At 38.9% G+C, this 21,180-nt stretch overlaps 2 protein-coding genes across 4 annotated transcripts in view; one reads left to right on the plus strand and one right to left on the minus strand.

The window, feature by feature from the left end:
* Window positions 1-3,761: 3,761 nt before the first annotated feature.
* Window positions 3,762-16,225, minus strand: LOC144973920 (glutamate-rich WD repeat-containing protein 1-like). The gene is made up of 7 exons (XM_078916808.1): window positions 15,980-16,225; window positions 12,458-12,742; window positions 11,278-11,477; window positions 10,609-10,819; window positions 8,673-8,812; window positions 7,956-8,153; window positions 3,762-5,642 (listed from the first exon to the last, which is right to left on the minus strand). Exons 1-7 carry the CDS (start codon window positions 16,173-16,175, stop codon window positions 5,337-5,339), a joined length of 1,536 nt encoding a protein of 511 aa, XP_078772934.1. The 5' UTR covers window positions 16,176-16,225; the 3' UTR covers window positions 3,762-5,336.
* A 324-nt stretch (window positions 16,226-16,549) lies between these two features.
* Window positions 16,550-21,180, plus strand: part of LOC144972762 (coiled-coil domain-containing protein 154-like) — a 105,159-nt gene continuing 100,528 nt past the window's right edge. For 2 of the 3 annotated variants that reach the window (XM_078914370.1, XM_078914369.1), the window contains exon 1: window positions 16,550-16,604. In XM_078914370.1, coding sequence (XP_078770496.1) covers window positions 16,576-16,604 — 29 coding nt within the window. In that variant the 5' untranslated portion in view covers window positions 16,550-16,575. The remainder of the gene's footprint in view (window positions 16,605-21,180) is intronic. The other variant, XM_078914373.1, reaches the window with a different exon arrangement.

Raw genomic sequence — 21,180 nt, forward strand, 5'->3', positions numbered from 1 at the left:
ATTTCGCCCTTTCCCTTGTCGGAGAGTCCTTGGCTGAGAGGAAAAGTGTAAAATGTATAACATTTTGTGAGATGATCCTTTTTTCATTTGTAAATAATCTCTCATGTATTGTTACATTTGTTCTTTTGCATATTGTAAGTGTAAGCATTTGTGTTCTTCTCAGTGGGATCCTGTGCTTGAGTCTGAATGAGACTTTAAGGTGATCTCGAACTATGCACAATGATAGCATGCTCTTGGAATCTACATCAGTTCCCTATTTGTACCATTCCTCTTTGTTCTACTTTTCTTGTGTGCTTTTAATTGTAGATCTAAATTTTTTACTACCCCATTTTCTTCCTCTTTAGAAGCGCTGAAATGACCTAAATGTGTCGCAATCATCGTAAAACTTTTAAAAACATAAAAACAAACAAACCAATTACGTTTTCGTTTTTGTAAATATTGAATCACATGTTACGTTTACCAAAAAGAATATAATTAACAAATCAAAATACTCAATTTTACTTGCTTCAAAAATTGTCTTTGTTAAATGAATGGTGAAAGTGAAAAAGTTGATGCATCTTATGGGGTATTAAGAAACAATCATTCCATTACGTAATTGAATGAGCAGCTTTTTTCATTATTATAACTTATTGTTATTGTGCCAATGGTTAATACAAAGTAAAGAACTTGGTGGTGCTTTTTTTTTTTTTTTTTAAATCATCTTCCACAGAATTTGTTCTCCTTTTTGGGTGATGAGGGAATGCATTAATGCAGAAGTATTTAAACTGACAAGTGCCAATTAGCATTCAATCGTATGTAAATTTCAAGCCCATAAGAATAATTTTCTTATTACAAAGTTCATCCCCCAGTAACAATAGTACATTGACATCAGTATTTTCATCTGGTGGGGTCTTTAACCTCCCACGGTGGGCAGGATGTTACTCTGTGTCTTCTATCCCCTTATATCTGTTTTCCGAATTGCTTTCTGTCTTGGTCTTGGAACGGGATTACTTGGTTTTGACCTGACTGGAAGGGAAACAGTCAAATGTATAGTTATAGTTTTGGGAGATGATATTTCTTTTTGTATTAAATCTATATTGGTTTGTAAATATTTGAGTGATTGAGTGTATTCCTCTAAGTGGGGACCTGTGCTGTTAGAGTCTGGATGAGCCTTTAAGGTGATCTCAAACTTATACACTGACGATGTGCTCTTGATATCTACATCTGTTCCCTATTTGAACACTTCCCCTTTGGTTTACCTTTTCTCTTATGCTTTCAATTTAAATCTAAGTATCTTGACTATCCCACCTTCTTCATTTTTTTTACTGGTGTTGAAATGACCGAAATGTCGCATGTGCCGTAAAACATTTAAAAACAAAAAATCATGTTCATCTCATTCAAGTGAATAGTCCGTATTGCATTGCATACTCAGCTTGATTTTAACAGGATTTGGTTCATATACAGCTTGGTCATAAACTTAGATAATGTATACATAGTATTAGTTTTGGGAGATGATAACTGTTTCAATGTAAATCATCTGTTGTGTACTGTTGCAGTTTTGTTATGAATGTATTTTGTAAAAAATTGAGTGTATTTCGCTGAGCGGTGATCGTGTGCTTGTGCTGGATGGGGCTTTTAAATCTCAAAATAAATACACTGATAGTATGCTCTTTGAATCTACTTCTGTTCCCTATTTGAACCAATTCCATTAGTCTTAATATTTTTCTTGGGTGCTTTTAATTGTAAATCTAGAATTTTCGGACTATCCTATTTTCTTCCTTCTACTTTTTTACAATTTACTGACGCTAAATATGACACAAAGACTGTGACACCCTTCAAAAACAAATATTACTATTAGGAGTGCTTTGAATTTTGTTACTGCTATCATGATACACTCAGAATTGTTATCATACACATCTTGTTTTGTGTACATATGCGTATGAGAGAGAAAAAAAAGAGTGTCAATGCTCATTTGAACACATACTAATGAGGGGAGATGTTATGTTACATGGACATCCAGTCCTCAGTCTTTCTATTTATATTATGTATAACATGCCGGTGATGGGGTGTGTACAATTTGTCAATTTTTACTCTTTACAGGTGTCTATAAATATGCATATTTATCTCTTACTTCTACTTTAAAAGTGCAACTTGGATTATTATCAAAGATAAAATAAACTATATTTGCTGTTAATACAGGAGTCGCATTTGTTTTCTTTACTTTTTATATATATGAAATACAGGAGGGGAGAAATAAACTGTTGTGAAATAGTCAACAAATGGAAATTGTGTGAGATATTTTTATTGGGCCTGGAAATCATTTCTTTAATACGTTTTAATTATAGATTTTAATTGGTCTATTATTATTACAAAGTAAAAACTGGCTAAGCAAAAAAAACTAGCATTTAAAATTTAAAAAAAAAACAGAAAAGAGAAATAGAAAGAAAGAGAGATTAAAAAGGCAATAGGCACCTACAACAGAGAAAAGAAAAATCTAGACCAATTTTTAACAACTAATCAAAGAATGGATCTATTAAAGAAAGCTGACATTGAAAGCCAAATAAAAAGAAGATGGCGTTGTTTTGTTTTTGTTTTTAAGGGTTTTACGGCACTTGCAGCACATTTAGGTTACATCAGCGCCAGTAAAAAGGAAGAAAATGGGACAGTAAAAAGTTCTAGAATTACAATTAAAGCACCCAAGAAAAAGTAAGACATAGGGGAACTGGGAACAAATAGGGATCAGATGTAGATTCCAAGAGCATACAGTAGAACATGAAAGTAACGTACTCGGAAATAGCGAGTAAAATCTAAATCCCCGTTTTTTTCCCTTATTTGAGTCAATAAAATTAGCATGAAAGTAGCGAGTATGAAAAAGAGGTCAACTCGGAAATAACGAGCATTTCCTGCCCCAGCCTAGGACTGCGACGAAGTAAAGCAAAACAAGAGACAATGGCAATTTAAATATTTTTAGCCTAGCCTCTTTTCTTTTCTTATTTTTCGTTACGAGTAATATTACATAGTAGCCTAGTCTGTAGTAGTACATAATAGGCGACACAAATTTGGGTGGGGGTTGGGTTTGTGTGCGTGTATTGGGGGTGGGGGTCAATTATTCACCTAATGTGTTGCCACGCGATGCGCGAGGTAAGCACATGTCAACATGCCTCACTTCGCAGCATCGGTCAGCGAGTAGCATCGTTAACGAACGACACGGTCAGCGAGAGAGGGGAGTGTGGAACCATTATTTCAATGGGTCAGTGATTGAGTGATGCGCTTGTTTACCTCATCAAACATGCATACAAACACTCGCGCGCACACGCACACACACACACACTTCTATGTTCTTGTTTTTTTTTTCTAGTCATGATTTTACTTGAAAATAAAAAAATTAAAAAAAGAAAACCAAGCATTCTGCCACTTCTGTGAAGAAATTGAAATAGGGGCGACGGCTTTTACTCGAATCACACACTGAGGAGAATAACCAGCAATATTATAACCTTTCCTGGCAACTGGGGAATAGCGAGAACTCGGAAATAGCGAGTAATCAGGAGTGGACCCGTCGAACTCGCTATTTCCGAGTTCTACTGTACCACCAATGCACCTAGTTTGAGATCAGCTATGTCTCATCCAGACACAAGCACAAAATCCAACAAAGAGGAATACACTCAAATGCCTACATTATACATTAAAATAACAATAATACATTACAGAGAGATGATTTACAAGGGAAAAAATATCATCTCCCAAAACAATAACTATGCATTTGACTGTTTCCCTCCCATCTAGGACTCCGGCCAGGGCCAGGACAAAACCAACTTGGAAAACAGATATAAGGGGATAGAAGACACAGTATGTACTATGGGAGGTCAGGATCCCCACCCAGGAAGATGGCGTTGGCTGGGTCATGTGGCCAGAATGGAAAAAGGGTCACTTCCCAAGACAGCCTTGTTGGACAGCAGATGGGAAGAGAAAGCGGGGAAGACCTAAAGAAACCTGGTGAAGGACCATGGAGAAAGAATTAAAGGAAGCAGGCCTGTCCTGGAATACAGCCAATCGCAAAAAATGGAGATGTCTGGTGGATGCCCTGGTGCCTCAAGGCCCGAAGAGGATTAAGTAAAAGTAAGTAATCAAAGAACACCACTGGCCACCACTTTGTCAATTGTGACATCTGGCGCCATTCTGTCTGGCCCGTCGTTGTAAAAACGGGACCATCACAAAATTTCACGAGACCGAGCACAGGTGTCAAAATATGACATAAGACATAATGGTGATTTTGTGATCTTCAGGAAAATGTTTGACATGACAAATTCATTGGAAGATTTTTGAGAAATTCCCAAAATCCCGGAATTCCGCAGAAGATTATCATCACTGAAATATAGATAGTATGCAGATGACGTCACTCAGGCCTTTGCTATTGTTTTTGCCATCCGCGTTTGTAAGTTGTTCTCACTAAACTGTATTAACCAGACTATAAAAGTTCATGGTTACACAGAGTTTGTGTGTTGGTCCGTCATACTTCCGGATGGCAATGTTGTGAACTCCTTGGCCAAGCGCATTCTATCTATAGTACTCAAAGTCAAAGCACTTTGCAGGGAACCCAGGCCAACAGTAAATCAAGAAGGTTAGGTACTCATTTACACATGAGTGCGGTGATGGATTGTGAGTAAAGCACTGTTTCTCTCCAAGGATTCAACTTTGCACTGTCAAGAAGAAGACTTGAACCAGGGACCTACCAATCCAAAGACAAGTGCCATTCTATAAGATCACAATTTAAAAATTGTAATAACAGGCTAGCATCCGTAATAGAGGGTTATCAATCTATTTTATCCTTTACCAAAGCAGTAACTTTTCAAAATTACGGCTATTAAGCATTGACAGTTCTTTGAAAAAGTAAATTTTGTCCTAGGTGGCTGGAGTAACAATAAAAGTAATATAGTAGAATCTGCATGAAGTGAACAATCTTAAAATCAACACCTCTTGTTGGGCCCAAATTTCCCGAGTGTGTTCAATTGATAAAGGCTGAAGTCAACCTAACTTAAAGTCAAACAATCGTTCTGGTTGGTTTCATCAAGACTCCATTGTATATAAAGAATCTATACATGAACAAACTAGTAATAACAAAGCAATGAAAGAACATATCAAACTGTCATGCTGCTATACACTTTTAAAAGTTGCAAAATTATGTATAATACACTGCCAGATAAAGCAAGCCGACAGAAAAAATACAAGAAAAAAAAATAAAAAAAATAAAAAACAAAACATCCTTTCTCAGCTGGGGTGCAAACCTCAGACCTTTTGCTTGCACCGTCCTTGTTTGGAATTGGAGCGTGCATCAACCTCTCGTTATTAAAATATTATTTCTATACACTAATAGTCCGAAACACATTAAAACCACTCTGGGCAGTAGATATAACCATCCCAGTGTGCTGTGGATGCCAGTGCACCTCTTTCACATCTTTCTGACCTAGATGCATGAACAAGAGTTGAGGGGGGACATCCGGTTCATCTGTTTCCTCGGGGCTGTCATCCTTTTCTACTGCAACGTCCCAAATGCTGATTTGGTTATCTGCTCCTGATGCTGTAAACACAGAGCTGTCATGAGGATTCCACTCTACGGATGTGATGGGTGCTTTGTGATGTTTGAACATTGCAACTGGCTGTCCAGTCTGGATTGAAATAAAAAAAATTAATATGACAATAAGCAGTGCAACTTTACCTTTTTAAAATATGTAGTGAAGGGATTTAGAAGAGGTCCCAAATCTATATTCGCTGTTTGCCGCATAAAGTATGGTAGGTCCATGGTTCGAACCCTGCGCAGACCAGGCTCTTTACTCATATTTTCTCACCTTATTCAGGTGTAAAATGAGTACCTGGACATCTGCACTGTTGTCTTTGACCAAAAAAAAAAATTGCGATAATTCTTTCCAGATTCCATGTCTCGTCCTGCATTTGAAGTGTTTATGTTGGCATGGAGACAACAGAGTGACTTTTACAGTTAAAATCCAATGTCTTTTGTTCATCATCCGAATATGCAAACCTCATACCCCCCCCCCCCCTCCCCCTTCTTTAATTCTTTCTCCCACACACTTGATCCTACTTATACTCTTCCTCAACCAATTTCAAATTCCATACATCCATTCATACACCCATCCACCAATTTAATTCCATCTATCTCCATTCATTAAACCATCCACTCACTCGTGCATTTATCCATCCATTCAGTCAGTCATACAGCAGTGATGAAAATAGCAATAACACAAAAAAGAGGAAACAATTCTCTATCTATCGATCAAACACAAGCAAAATGTAAAAATAACAGGAACTATCATAGTTTTGACCACAACTACTAGTGTAAATCCGTTCTTATCAATAGACATAAATTTACTTTTTGTAAACATTTAATGAATTGTTCTCTCCACATAACATTTTAAAGGCCTACAATATCATTCAAATCACATGCTCCATCAAGAGATTATGATAAACTTTTGATCAAAACAAAAGGCCAGAAAGTGTTGTTTTGCTTTTGCTTTTTACTTTATAAAGCAGGCTGCAATATCTTTGTTAGCAAAATCTAGTGGTAGTGCAGCTTAAAAATGCAAACTGTTAGCAAAATCTATTGGTAGTGCAGCTTAAAAATACAACTCGAGAATCTCCCAAAAATTTCAAAAGGTTAAAAAAAAAAAAAAAAGAGTAAATTAAGCCAATCACCATTGTTTTATTGTAATATATTATTTTCATATAACCAGATGACTTAACGGATGGTTGTGAAAGAAATAGGGATAAGAGAGAGAGAGAGAGACAGAGATAAGAAGAGAGAGGAGAGAGAGAAGAGAGAGAGAGAGAGAGAGAGAGAGAGAGAGAGAGAGAGAGAGAGAGAGAGAGAGAGAGAGATTAAAAAGTCAATAGGCACCTAAAACAGAAAAAAATAATCTAAAACCATTTGTCTCTCCCCTTCCCTTTCAACCATCAACTAATCGAGGAACATTGCTGGTGTTCTGTGCCAACTGTAACATTTGGCATCAGTCTGTCTGACCTGAAGTCATAAAAATGGACTGTCACCAAAGTAAATAAAACTGAGCACAGGTGCCAACATAAGACATCATCATCATTCATCATTGCCTTTTTCACCCTGGGTCAGGGTATAGGCCACAGACAAACAGTTTCCATCCTTCTCTATCCCGAGCTAACTTTTTTCTTCGAGTTCCTGATCTTTTACTTCCTTTCGGCTTTGTCTGTTGTACTTCATAAATTCTGTACTTCCAGAAACTCTTCTGTCGCCCAAGCTAAAAAAAAGGATTTGGTTTGTCTGTCTGCATTCCTGTAACGGTTTGAGTTAAACGGAAAGGGGTGTTAACCCTTTGCCAACCCCAACCTGGAGACCAGGTGACTCAAAGATGGGGAATCACACACCATTAGACATAAGACATGAAGTAATTACATTGTACTAGTCGAAATGAAGATAAAGTGGATTTGCAATATTATGATCACTATATGCCCATTCATTCAGCTATCTGTTCATTCACCCATCGATCCATTCATTCATCTTTTATTACTCTACCTGAGCCGCGGTCAAGAGGTCATTCACTCCATCAATTTCCCGACCACTGCAATGGGTTATCTCATGTGACATTTAACAGATGTGTAACTGATATCTGGTTAATTTACAATCGCTTTTGCACAACACAGTCGATTTTACCCATATAAACAAATTAGCGCAGCTTTGAACTTTATGTTGGTACCAAACACTCTATCATTGAAATCATTGTCTTTGAGATACTTTGCAATTAGATATCGGCATAATTTTGATTATAGTTGCAGTGGCCGGGAAACTGATGGAGTGAATGACCTCTTGACTGCAGTGCAGATAGAGTACTAAAAGATGGCCTGTTCAACACTGTGAACTGTAATCAACTTAGTCACAAATATTCCAATCCTCTGTGATAAACAAAACATTCCTTTCTTTGCGCAGAAAGACTTACAGTAAATCTTCTAAGGTCCCAAATTTTAATAATGCCATCATCTCCACCAGAGAGGACCAAAGGTTCCAGAGATGACCAGTCAATGACATTTACATCTCTGTCATGTGCATCTGCCGCTACTAGCCTGCATGCTTTACTCGGATTGACACGGGCATCCCATATTCTCAGAGATTTGTCCACAGAACAAGACACAAAAACCTAGGGGGGGGGGGGGGGGATGTGGAAGGAAGAGAAATTACATAAAGATATTAAGTAAAGCATGAACTTATATTAAAATACCAGGCAAGAAGTGATATTGAAATAAATAAAACTTAAGCTGTCTTAAATAAGAGTGGAAAATAAGTTGATGGTGTCATTAAAAATAAGAACACCAGACTGTCATATCTAGGACCATGTAGGCAAGGAACTGAAAGCAATAAAATCTGAAACTCAGATTGTCGATTGGATGCACCATAATACTTATTTTCTTATTTTGATAGTCAATTTTAAAATCTGAAACTTCCAACGTCAAAAAATATTGATAGCTGAAATTCTGCATGAATTAGAAAATTGATACTTATGCTAGGGAAAAACCGTCGACATACTGATTTTGACAAAGTGAGTGGCAAGTATACCTATATCCCACTCTCAACAATTATTTTGTTCTTAATGAAGAATACACCTTTCTAGTTCATACAGACTGCTGAATTTTAAAACAACATTCTGAAAGATACATACATTGCTTTCCTTTGGGGACCACTGTATGTCCTCAACAGATGCTGTGTGGCCAACAAATGGCTGAGGGTTCACATTCCAAGAGCTTTCAGTGGGATGCCAAATGTGAATGTTCTTGTTACAGTCTCCAGACAGTAAGCGACCTATAACATAGAAGTTTGAATTAATGGTTACTCGGTTGTCAATGACATCGCATGAATTATTGCTTTACTCAAGGGCAAGTAATTACTGACTACCAAATGACAATTTCAGTGCAAAGTGTAACATTTCAGGATAAAGCACATGGGAAGCAAATCAGCAATAACAAATGACTATTGCATTTAAGTGAAATGAAATGTGCTTGATTTTCTTCTCCTTTAAACCTAACTATGCCATCTCTTTGAATTTTGAAGGTTCTGATAGCTAAATTGGTAGGGCACTCGCTTAACACACAAAGTGAGATCGATCCCCCCCCCCCCCCACCTCATGTCCACTCTGCAGTGATTGGGTAGTCAGGTCTGTAAGATCTGGTGGAATGCACTCTGTGATAGACTAGTCTAGCATCCTATCCAAAGGGTAGCAAGTTATTGTTATTAATTTTTTGGCACTATTTTAACATACATTTTATCTTGTGGTACTCGCCAGGAAAGAATTATAATAATCTAATTTTGGTAACAATGATATCCTGTCCCCTCCAGGCCAGATGATGTGGCTATTTTCCACAGGTCAGGCAAAGCTAGACAAAAACCTAACTTACACGGCGCTTCACTTTGCACAAGAGTTCCTTAGCCAGTTGACCGCTGTGGTGCAAGCGGATGCCACAGTGGTCAATCAGCTTGTGATCGCTCCACACCAATTGAAAACGCCTCAATTATAAGATACTGCCTTATTGACCTACTATCTATATCTCTGATCACTGATCTTACACACAAATACGAAAATAAATAACGATGTCCACTCCTATTTCTACCAAGTTGAAGAGAAAAACACTGACTGGTGAGTGAATGCTTCCACCCAAGCTAACTTTTGTCTTGCTTTGCCTCACCTACAGAACGGGTCTCAGGGATTACCCATAACTCGACCATGATCATCAGGAACTGAGAGGAAATCATAAAGTATGGGTTTGAACAAGGTGAAAAAAAAAAGCAGTGATTGCAAATGAATGCTGATATTGAAGCATGTGCACGGATGTAGTTCAAGCAGTATTAAGCGATAAGAACACCGACATCATGGTCTATCATCAGTATATATCAGGCAAAGATAACAGTAAAGACAAGGAAGGAATGACGAGCTTTCAAGCAAGCAATGCCTTGTTATGTCGTTTCAAGAAGTGACAAGGGCACTATTTTCAAGGTAGCTAACTTCAACTGAAACAGCCACTGAAGATGGTTGGAAAAAGACAACCATAAACAAGTACCTTATCTCCGTAACTTATTTCCCATCTGCTATTTTTCATAGCTCTGCTATAACAACTCTATATAACAACTTTTTCCCCCCTGTTCCAACAATGTCATTATAGAGAGTTTGCACTGTATATACATGCAGACTACTTTTGTGAGCTTTTCATTCTTCATTATTTTATCTATAAAAATTTTTAAAATGAAACGTTCTAAAAGACAGAAAGATTGCCACTGGTCATAACGAAAATATTTGCTAAAAGTGGACTGAGGTACATCTTGTTCTTAACCATCGATATGTGCTAATACTAACTTCTTTAGATCAAGTGGTCTGCCTGGCTTGTAAATTGTGCTAAACAGTTAAAATAACATTTCTCAAAAAAAATCTATATGATAAGCTGCATTATACTTAAGTGAAAAAGTTGAACCTATCATTTCTCATTGATGTGGTAAAAGTCAGATATTCAACTGGTTTTCTTCTCAAGAATCGAACAATTCATCTGATTCTTTATGTGTGGATAAGGAACGTTGGTACATTGACAAATATAATAAAATAATCTTACCAAGATCATGTTTGGACCAGGCCAAAGCATAACCTTCCATATTGTGCCCAGGAAATGAAAATAACGGTGACATAAGACTGTTTGCTTCGTCAAACTGTTCCAAATCTCCAGGCTGTTTCAGAGCAGCCAGATGATTAGTAACATCATAAATATAAACCACGCCTTGTTCTGACCATGATGCAGACAGAAGATGATCACTCGCTGTTGTGGTCTGAATATGAAAAGGAAACATATAAAATAGAATCAATCTGTGTGTATGAGACTAAATGTTGTTAAACTTGTGTGATGCATAGAAGACCTGCCATATTATAGAATTATTGCTGGAGCCAAACAATCTCCTTGCTACAAATAAATATCCCAGCTACATTTAATTTTAAGATTTTGAAAAAGGAAAGAAGATGTCTCTGTATATGTTCTGTTTATAATGACAGAGCTATGTTTTACGGAACCTATTTCTCACTCATTTAGCTTTTCTCCCATTCTTACTCTTAGCCACATGTTGCTATAAACATTGATAACTATTATACAACTGGGATTCAGAATAAGAGCAGTTTATTTTAGCAGTAGCAGCAGTGATGATATTGGCAATTTGTCAAAACTTAACAAATGCAAAATTATACTATATCATCATAATCCTGTAATAAGATTACTACCATCCATTGGGGTTACTTTGCCTCTATGAATTTGGATCATTTTGACTAATCTCAGCTTTGTTGCAGTTATTGTACCCGTTAAAGGACTTGAATTTTCATCAAAGGAAATAATTGCCACAGAACTAAACAATCTCTTTGTGGTCCAAAATTCAAGAGGCAAAGTTTCCCCAGTTGACGGTACTACTTGTGCATATCCCTGCTTATCATACGACTGAACTTTTTGTAAAGTTTTAATGAATTATCCATTCGACAACAATCTTAAAGGTCTACAATATTACTTGCACTGCCCGCTACACCAAGAGATTATGTTAAGAGGCCAGAAAGTATTTGAATTCACTGTACAAAGCAGGCTCTTGTGGTTATGCAGTTTATATATTATTAAAACTCATGTATCTGTAAAAATTAAAGCAACATACATTATCCAACAAAGTTTAAAAAAAAAAAAAAATGTCTTTCCTCAGGTGATCACACTTGCTTATTGTAAAATATTACCTTTCTCTAAAACCAGATGACTTCTATAAGTATATCATGAAAATAGAGACTTCTCGCTAGATCCTGATTATTGCAAGAGAAAGAGTTGTAATGAATTTTATCACAAATATCTAAAAACTAAAAGCAAAACCCAGCACACACTGGATACTCATGACGTCACCAACGAACTCTATCAGCACAACTGAAAGAAAAAACCCCAAAAAATGGATCGGACCAATTTGCCCCATACCTTTGGACCATACACTCGATGAAAGACCACTAATGGTCAACACTTTTTACATTTGGCGTCATTCTGTCTGGACTGATGTCACAAAAATGGGAACGTCACTAAATTTCATGCACAAGACATGATGATGATTTTCTCAAAGAACACCATAGCACTGAGTATATCATGTAAAATATTTGACACAGCAAAATCATCAGATAATTTCTGAAAAAATTCCACAGATTATCATGACTGTAGCAGATAATCTTTTGGCACTCTAAACCAATATGTGATCAATATGAATCGAGGTAAAATATTAGAAATTAAAAAAAAAATCCAGCTACACTCAGACTTGCCTAAAAATGGAACCATACAAAATAAAAAATGAATAATATAAATTAATTTATTTCAAAAAAATTATATAATATACAACACTGTCAAAGATATTCAACTTATATAATTAAGACAAATCACGCTAAAATTACTTATCATGACCAACCGTTATGTCGAATAAGTGTTTGAAGTAGCTTTGGACTTTTATCCTCATCTTCATCATCACTGAGCTCTTCATCACTGCTGTCACCATCACTGTCCTCATCATTACTATCACCCTCCTTCTTCTCCCTTTGTGTTTTGTGTAAATTGAACATTTTCATCATCACAATATAATTGAAATGACCAGCTTCTGATTGTGTACCAGCTACAACATAAGATGTCATGGGAAAACTTTCCTTGTCTTCTCCATGCTCATTGCGAAGAATTTCAAAGCTCAGACATGGATCACCTGCAAACAAATAAAAATTATAAAATAATTGGAATCTGGAATCTGAAATCATTTGAGTATATTTTCCCCTTACATCATAATGTGAGAGAGAATGGCATTTCAGTCGTTGTGAATTTCTCTAGGAAAAAAAGTTTAGAAATCTCTTTCATGCATTAATCAATTTATCAAAACAACCCAAGACAAAAGAACTGACACGATACATCAAAAGAGAAAACCAAGCAACAACTAAGATAATCATAAAACAATAGAGATCAATAAAAATTCAAGTCTGTCAGCATTGTGAACAACTGCCTTGATGACGATGCATTATTTTCAAGACACCTCAAATTGTCCACGAGCTATCAGCTGCCAGCTTGTCCAGCCCTTCAAATCTCCAGTTTTCAGTGAGCAAGGTGGACATGGAGAAGATGAATTAGACTTACCATATCATTACAATTAAAGGCTTTGGGACCAGCACCAATCAATCAAATTCAAAAGGCAGGCATTAGGAGTCACTCAGACATTTTTTGCTCTTATTGCATTGACTTTCAAAAGAAGTGAGTGTGAATCTAATAATGAATCTATTATGCAATTATCTTCTTTTGCTGAAAACCACAATTTTTGGTCTTGAAACTGAACCAGAAGGTGCAATAAACTCTTGGTCTTGCTGTATTCCATTGCAAAACTGAAAATCATGTTAATATTTCAAAACGCATGTGTTAAAAATTTAACTTTAATTTTAATTTTTGCCACGATAGTGACAATTTTTTTTCCATGTCAGCGACAGAACAAAGTCAGACCCAACTTCTAACATGTAGTTATTATCGTTCATTTATTATCATCAACTCAATCAATATGATTTAATGAACTTATTCAGTTAAATCCAAGCTCCTGACTTTATAAAAATCAGAGAAATTTACAAGTGAAGCAAGTGATCCAAAGGATGCCATACAACAATTGTGACATCAGTGACAGAATGATTTTGCTCCAGTATTCTTTTATTACTGAGTAAAAGCAATTTTTTCCCCTGGGGAACATGTTATTGATGTGGAGTGGCTTTGCAGACCTTCATTATTTTCTTTATGGTATCCTACAATGTAAATTTAAGGTTCTTTAAATGTCTGAATGCCACATCAGTGACAATGGACTTGCCACTAAGGAAAAAAAGAAAGTGTCGCGGTTGTCCTGCATTATCTTCCACATTCCTCCATCTTCTCTTCTTTCCATATCTGGTGGAATGCCGCACTTGAGTCTGATATCTGAAAGTTCATTGAATTAGTTGAATCTGAAAAAGATATATCGTCATTAACTCTCTTACTCTCCGTAAATATATGTGACCGTTCACTGGCTGTGTAGACTAATTCACTATATATGTGGGATCACACGCGAAAATTATTTTCATTTTATAAGCACTCGTGCATGCGTGACCCGTCTTCAATGCTAGATAAACATTTTACCATTGAATGGTGGAGGGCAATATCGATACTCGATTAATAGTTTCAATTTTATAGAGATTTTAAGCAAGTTAGTCAAGATGGACAAAGAATCGATATTTATCTACATTCCTAGCTTCTGATCCGAAATGCTTCAAAATATGCCACTCAGAAGTGGATTATGCTCAAGAATGATGTTTTATTAGTTACTTGTTGACATTTTTGTAGATGTAATGACTCAAAAACAGTTTTTTTAAAGTAAAATACCCATTTTATTCATTACAAGCCATTTTCCTGAATTTTTGCAGAAAACCAAAATATACACATTTTCAAGAAATCCCATCATTAAAACTGTAACAGATAGAGTGATGCAGTTTATGTTACATATACGGTAATAGTAAACTTCAAACTAATTACTTATCATCACATTTCATTAAGATACAATAACTTTATGATTAACTTGGTTTTTAAAAACCCTTAAAAAAACAGTCTTCAACGCTTGTAGAGGTAAGAAAACCTCACTCTCAAGAGAGTTAATTGCTTTACGAGAATGCATATGATTAGTAACATAAAATATACATATACATACATATCGACAATCACTATTGAAAGTGAATTCAACAGTACACTGGTCCTCAGTTGTGTATAATCAATGTTGTCACATCTATTTTCCTTTAAAGTTTTTACAACTCCATAAAAATGGTATGAATGGGCGCTATATAGTTGAAAAATATTGTAGATGCATGTATCAAATAAAGACTTTTTAGTCATAAGAAATATATTTAACAATGAAATAAATTTTTATTAGCCTCCTATTCCTAATAAGGTAATATTACTTTTAAAAACGTATTCTTAACAGGATGTCGCCTTATTTAGATTGGTTTCCCTTATATTACCGCCAAAGGGGAAAAACTCTTTGAAATCCAGGATAAAAAGTTGGAAAACATTCCAGTTTTTAAAACGGTCTGCACCTTCAACTTCGACGAGCTGTGAATAGTGCTCTGCAGCTAAACGGCATTGCATAGATGAAGGAGCACCCACTCGCACTGCACCCCCGAGTATGTGGAAATTGTAGAGACTCATCGACACAGTTGAGAGTTTTGTCAGTTGTATGACTCCTCCCAAGATACGTTGCTTGTCCTACATGTAACTACAGGTTGGCGCCCTATAATAAATCAACCAAGAAGGATGGGCCGCACTATAGATTCCAGTGCGAGAAGATGGCAGAAAATCGTCCACGCCCAACAAAGTCAGTCTCCAGAAAGGAGCTCGTCTGAGATGATGAAAATCAGCCAGCAGAAGTTGTTGCTCCTGACATATTGTTTTGCATTCAAATTCACTCACAACCAGAGCATAACGCAAAGCTCCTGGATTATGTTACATCATCAAAGATAATAGTAGATTACTGTAGTAGAGACAGAGAGGAGTGTGGATGAGGTTCTCTTACTCTTACTTAATGATAATGAAAGCGAAGTTTGGCAAAAGGAGAAACAAACGTGGCCGTGTCGTGGAAGGGCAATGGGTGTTTGGTGGAATTTGCAGGGAATGAAAGGGCTGCTTCTGGTACCAGTGGATCAGAGGAGGGCATAATTGAGGAGACACTTATGGACTTATAGAAGAACTTATGCATCTCATCATCATCAACAAGCCCAAGCGCCCGCAATGTTCAGAGTCATACACTCATCATACACAACGATAGCTACAACCGCTTGATAGAGGCAGGCTACACTCACACACATTCATTCATATAATTCAAGATCCCCAAGACATAATAAGAAAAGAGAAGAATTTTATTTTTTCATCGTCATTGCCATCTAACTCTAACCTGTGGATGCTTCATGAAGCATCACGTAGGCTGATTCGTCTACGACAAGCTCCTCATCATCTTCAATGGTACCAGGACCGGGCATGTATACATAACTCTCCTTTGTTTCCTTCGTCTTTTGAACATTTTTCTTCCCTCTGTGTCTGCGTTTCTTTTTGCCTTTGGAAGGCACGTTTGTTTCCATCGGTTCATCCATATTTTTGTTGAAGCGTGAAACGTGGTTGTGTGGGCAATGTTATTGTTTCGATTTCGTTAGCCGTTAAAATTTCTCATTGGTCACTTTTTTATTTGTAGTGTTTCAATGGCCTATTTAAGTATTACAAAGCAGAAATATCGAAAACAATAATAGTTTTAGGATCCCATATTTTTATTTGCATGTTCATGTACATCAAAAGACACAATTAATAATGTATTGACATTAAATAGCGTTCCATCAGTATGCTAAAGCTAAAGTAATTTGATTGACTTCATCAATATGTGAGCATAATAATTGTCGTAAAAATAAAAGTAAGTTGTTAAAGCATTGTTTGACCGGTTCGTAGTATATTACTAGCCAATCAAAACTACGAAAGTGAGGGTTGTTACTAGTAAACAATATGGCGACCGATTCGCTGAGAAACATCAGGTAAGTTGAAGAAAACTTTGTTCACGAAATAAACTGTTACCTTTATTCCTTATGTGAATAAATGTGACTGATTTTTCACAAAATACAACTTTTCTACAAAATTCATCCACATACGAATACATTACACCTTATTAGAAATAGAAAAAACTCCATTTTTATTTTTTTGGCATTTTTGGAAATATTTTTTCATTGCTTTCAGAAGGTGCTCAGCAGAGTTCAGACAAAGATTGTCAATAGATCCATACTTATTACAGGGAATATTCTAATAACTTTCTTTGTTTGCGTGCATATACGGGTATGATAGATCCCTCTTTAACTCGGGTATATTTGGAATTCAGCTTGTGGCATTTCCATTGTCATTTAATAACAACAACGGCTTCCTTCATTTCCTTCTACTACTACTCTCTTCTCTTATGCAAGATGATCTGATGTTACACCCAAACAATAATGCAGCGTTCAATGGAAAATAGAAAGTCTTTTCAAACCTTTGTTTTAGATATGCATGTATGTAGAAGTATAGATTTATAAGTCTAACGCTTTATAAAGGAATTTTATTTCATGTTTTTATGTGTGCTAAATTAGACACACGTGTAGGTATACATATGCCGACTATGAATAAATATTTGAATTGAATTTTTCCATGCTCACCTTATAGTTCTCTCTCTCTCTCTCTCTCTCTCTCTCTCTCTCTCTCTCTCTCTCTCTCTCTCTCTTATATATATATATATATATAATATATATATATATATATATATATATATATATATCTGCCTCTCTGTCTTGCATGTATATATATATATATATATATATATATATATATATATATATATATATATATATATATATGTGTGTGTGTGTGTGTGTGTGTGTATTGTTTCCACTCCCTCCCTCCTTCCAGCTCTATCTCCCTTTCCCTCTCTCTCATATACATACACATACATACATACATAAATACACACATACACACACACACACACATATATGTATATATATATATATATATATATATATATATATATATATATATATATATATAATATATATATATATATATGAAAAAGTCACTATGTGAGCCCTAGCAACCGCGTGAAGGCATGTTTGCAACCGTTTTCAGCCACGTCGGCCCCCCTCGTGGATCTTTACCTTGCAGTTGGTGAGGGGCTTGAGGCACACGGGAGGGCAAAGGTGTAAATCCCGGTCGACCGTCACGAGACCATCCCGGGTATCGAGCCAACGAGCCACATGAGCTGCTCGCCCCGGTGTGTGACTAAATTTGATCCAAACCCGGTGCCCGAATAGCAGCCCTATCCCGGGCGCCACACTATTGTCCTTATGTCGAGTCCCAACCAGTCCCGTCAATGGCGAAGCGGTCTGCCGCCTAGCCAAATAATACCGCGTTCGTGTCGCCCGGGTCGTCGGCACGTCCGAGAAAAAAGCGAACGTCCCATGCATCAATCGATTCGCGGCCTGCCGATTGGAAAATGCGACGGCGGGGATGGCGAACTGACGCGTATATTGTCCCTGAACGTCGAGAGCCAGAGTATGGCAAAAAATGAGCTTTTATCAAAGCTATTGGCCGTTCATTGCGTTGATATCCTCCTTTTACAGGAGACCCACCTTTATTCAGGCGCGCAATCTTCCCGATTCCAGATCCCAGGCTATACGGTGGTCCAACGCGAGGACACTTCGAGGCTCAAAGGAGGGTTAGCGTTTACGCTAAAGAGCCATCGAAGGTAAGGGTCATTGAGAGCGTAACGGACAGCAATGGGGTGAACCGAATTTCCGTGGAAGTAGGTGGACTGTGTTTGCATAATATTTACAAACCACCTAGAGCGACTTGGACTACACCACCGGTACCGGTGGTCAGCCATCCTTCCATCTGTCTGGGAGACTTTAATAGCCACCATCACGAATGGGGCTACCGAGACTGCAACGAGGCAGGAAGACAACTCCGCTCATGGATGGACTGTAATGATCTACACCTAGTGTACGATCCTACAGCCAAGGGTACCTTCCGGGGTACCCGCCATAAGAAGGAGTACACTCCAGACCTCACCCTCGTAACGAAAAGCGCGAACGGTGAACCGCTGCAGGTGAAGCGGACAGTCCTCGGGACTTTCCGCATAGCCAGCACAGGCCGGTTCTTGTCACAGCTGGGGTGACAATACCGAGGGTGCAGTCTCTCCCACTTTGCAGATGGAATTTCAGGAAGGCTGACTGGGAGGAATTCAGTTCCTATATCGAGCAGGTCTGCCCTGCCATTCCTCCCAAGTCCAAGAATATAACCAGATTTAGTAGGCTACTGGTTAAGAGCGCTCAACGCTCTATTCCACGGGGCAAGCGGAAATTCTACACCCCTTGCTGGACAGCAGAGTCGGAAGAGCTGTACCGAGAGTACCAGCAGACCCAGTCTCAGGACACAGCCGATAGACTACTTCAGTCTCTGGCAGAGGGAAGGAAGCAACGGTGGCAGGAGACCGTGGAAAGTCTCGACTTTACACACTCCAGCCGCCACGCTTGGCGTTTGATAAAGAAATTGGACCCAGATCGGAATTTCGCGAAGGCTGCACCGGAATGCGAGGCAGACACAATTGCCAAGAATATTAAGAACCGTAGTAAGCGGGTCCCTAATCAGGCTTTTGAGCGCGGTGTCCGCAAGGCGTACCGAACGATTTTGGACTCGCTACCTGCGGAGGAGTCGGACTGGACGGCCCCGTTCAGTCCCCGAGAAGTGGGTGCAGCCATTAGCGAAGTAAAGAACGGCAAAGCAGCAGGGATAGATGGTGTATATCCCGATATGGTGACGCATCTGGGCCCCAGGGCACGGGCCTGGCTAGCAGAGGCAATGTCGGACGTCCTTGCAAAAGGAAAGCTTCCACAAGTGTGGAAGCACGCGAAGATAGTTGCCATCCTGAAGCCAGGGAAGCCGGCGAAGGAGGCAGACAGTTACAGACCCATATCGCTGCTGAGCTGTCTTTACAAATTGTTGGAGCGTGTTCTATTAAACCGATGGGGGCCGGTCCTAGACGCTGCCCTGCCACCAGAGCAGGCAGGCTTCAGGGAAGGGAGGTGCACCACGGAGCAGGTCATTGCCCTTACAGAGCATATTGAGCACGGTTCGAGAGAAAACAGCAAACAGGTGCTGTGTTTATAGACCTATCAGCGGCGTACGATACGGTCTGGTGCGATGGGTTAATGCTCAAACTTGCAAAAATCATAAGGTGCAAAAAGACCTTGAAGTTGTTCTCTTCGATCTTAGGGGAAAGGCAATTCCACGTCGCGCTGGGAGACGTCACGAGCAAAGTAAGGAAATTGAAGAATGGGGTCCCTCAGGGGTCGGTACTTGCGCCAATGTTGTTTAACGTTTACATTAGCGATATGCCGAACACTTCCTCCCTGAGGCTGGGATACGCAGACGACTGGGCACTCGTTACTCAGAGTAAAGTGTGGACCCGTCTCGAGAGCGTACTCAGCGAGGACGTCACCAGACTCAAATCCTACTTTGACAAGTGGTACCTGAAGATGAACACTTCAAAAACCGTGGCCACTGCATTTCACTTATGCAGTGGTTGGCACACCCGTAAACTGAATGTCCTAGTCGGGGACCAGCCACTCCCATATGAGCCGCGTCCAAAATATTTAGGGGTGACGTTGGATCGCAGCCTTACCTATCGGGCTCATCTCGAAGGGGTTGCCCGAAGATAGAGAAGCGGAATAGTCTTCTGAGGAAGCTGGCGGGATCGACTTGGGGCGCTAGCCAAGCGCTCCTGAGAACATCCGCCCTGGCACTATGCTATTCCACCGCGGAGTATTGCGCTCCAGTGTGGGTAGAAGCAGAAACGTTGAGAAGGTGGATGTAAAACTTCGCAAGTCGATGCACATAGTGTCGGGAACGCTAGCAACAACCCCTAGAGAATGGGGCCCGGTAATGGCAGCGATCCAGCCCCCCGATGTCCGGAGAGAGACCATTACGGGAAACTGGCTGAGTAAGATCAAAGAGAGAGGGAATGGGGATACCCCTCTCATGCGCATAATGAACGGTGCCCCCGTTTCGAGCCGAAATAAGTCCCGGCAACCCTTGTACGCAGAATCCCTGACTACGGACAGAGCTGCACATACGAGATGGAAGTCGGTTTGGACGAATTCAATCCCTCGTGGGGGCGGGGACCTACACTCCTCTAAGCTTGGTGAGAAGTTGCCAGGCTTTGATACCAGTAAGAGGAGACACTGGGTAGCTGCGAATCGGCTTCGGTCGAGGAGCTGCCTAACGGCCGGTGCGTTACATCAGTGGGGTCTAACTTCCTGTCCTTTATGTCCACGCTGTGGACAAGAACCCGAAACGGCAGAGCATCTAGTCGAAAGGTGTGTTGTGACGATGCTACCAGGCGGGTTCGCGACGGTGCACGAATGCGGACCGGACTTTGCTGATTGGGTCGATCGTCATAACATAATAGTGTGAACCATAAGAGCTGCTGCCACGTCGGCTGGGAGGCTATTCCATAGTCGGGTGGTGGAAGGGAAAAACAAATACAGGTGGGCGTCTTTTTTATGTTGGGATGGTTACTCGTGCTGCGTG

The sequence above is a fragment of the Berghia stephanieae genome, chromosome 5 (assembly GCF_034508935.2).
Source record: "Berghia stephanieae isolate SIO BIC M18660-M18661 chromosome 5, UCSD_Bste_1.3, whole genome shotgun sequence".
Classification (NCBI taxonomy): Eukaryota; Metazoa; Mollusca; class Gastropoda; order Nudibranchia; family Aeolidiidae; genus Berghia; species Berghia stephanieae.

Bases quoted from the DNA above. Each gene is read 5' to 3' on its own strand.
- LOC144973920 (XM_078916808.1), bottom strand. From the start codon at position 16,175: ATGGATGAACCGATGGAAACAAACGTGCCTTCCAAAGGCAAAAAGAAA. The intron at 12,743-15,979 runs GTTAGAGTTAGA...ATTTGTTTGCAG, and splicing joins GCTTCATGAAGCATCCACAG to GTGATCCATGTCTGAGCTTT. The intron at 10,820-11,277 runs GTAACCCCAATG...TTTCATATTCAG, and splicing joins TCCAAATTCATAGAGGCAAA to ACCACAACAGCGAGTGATCA.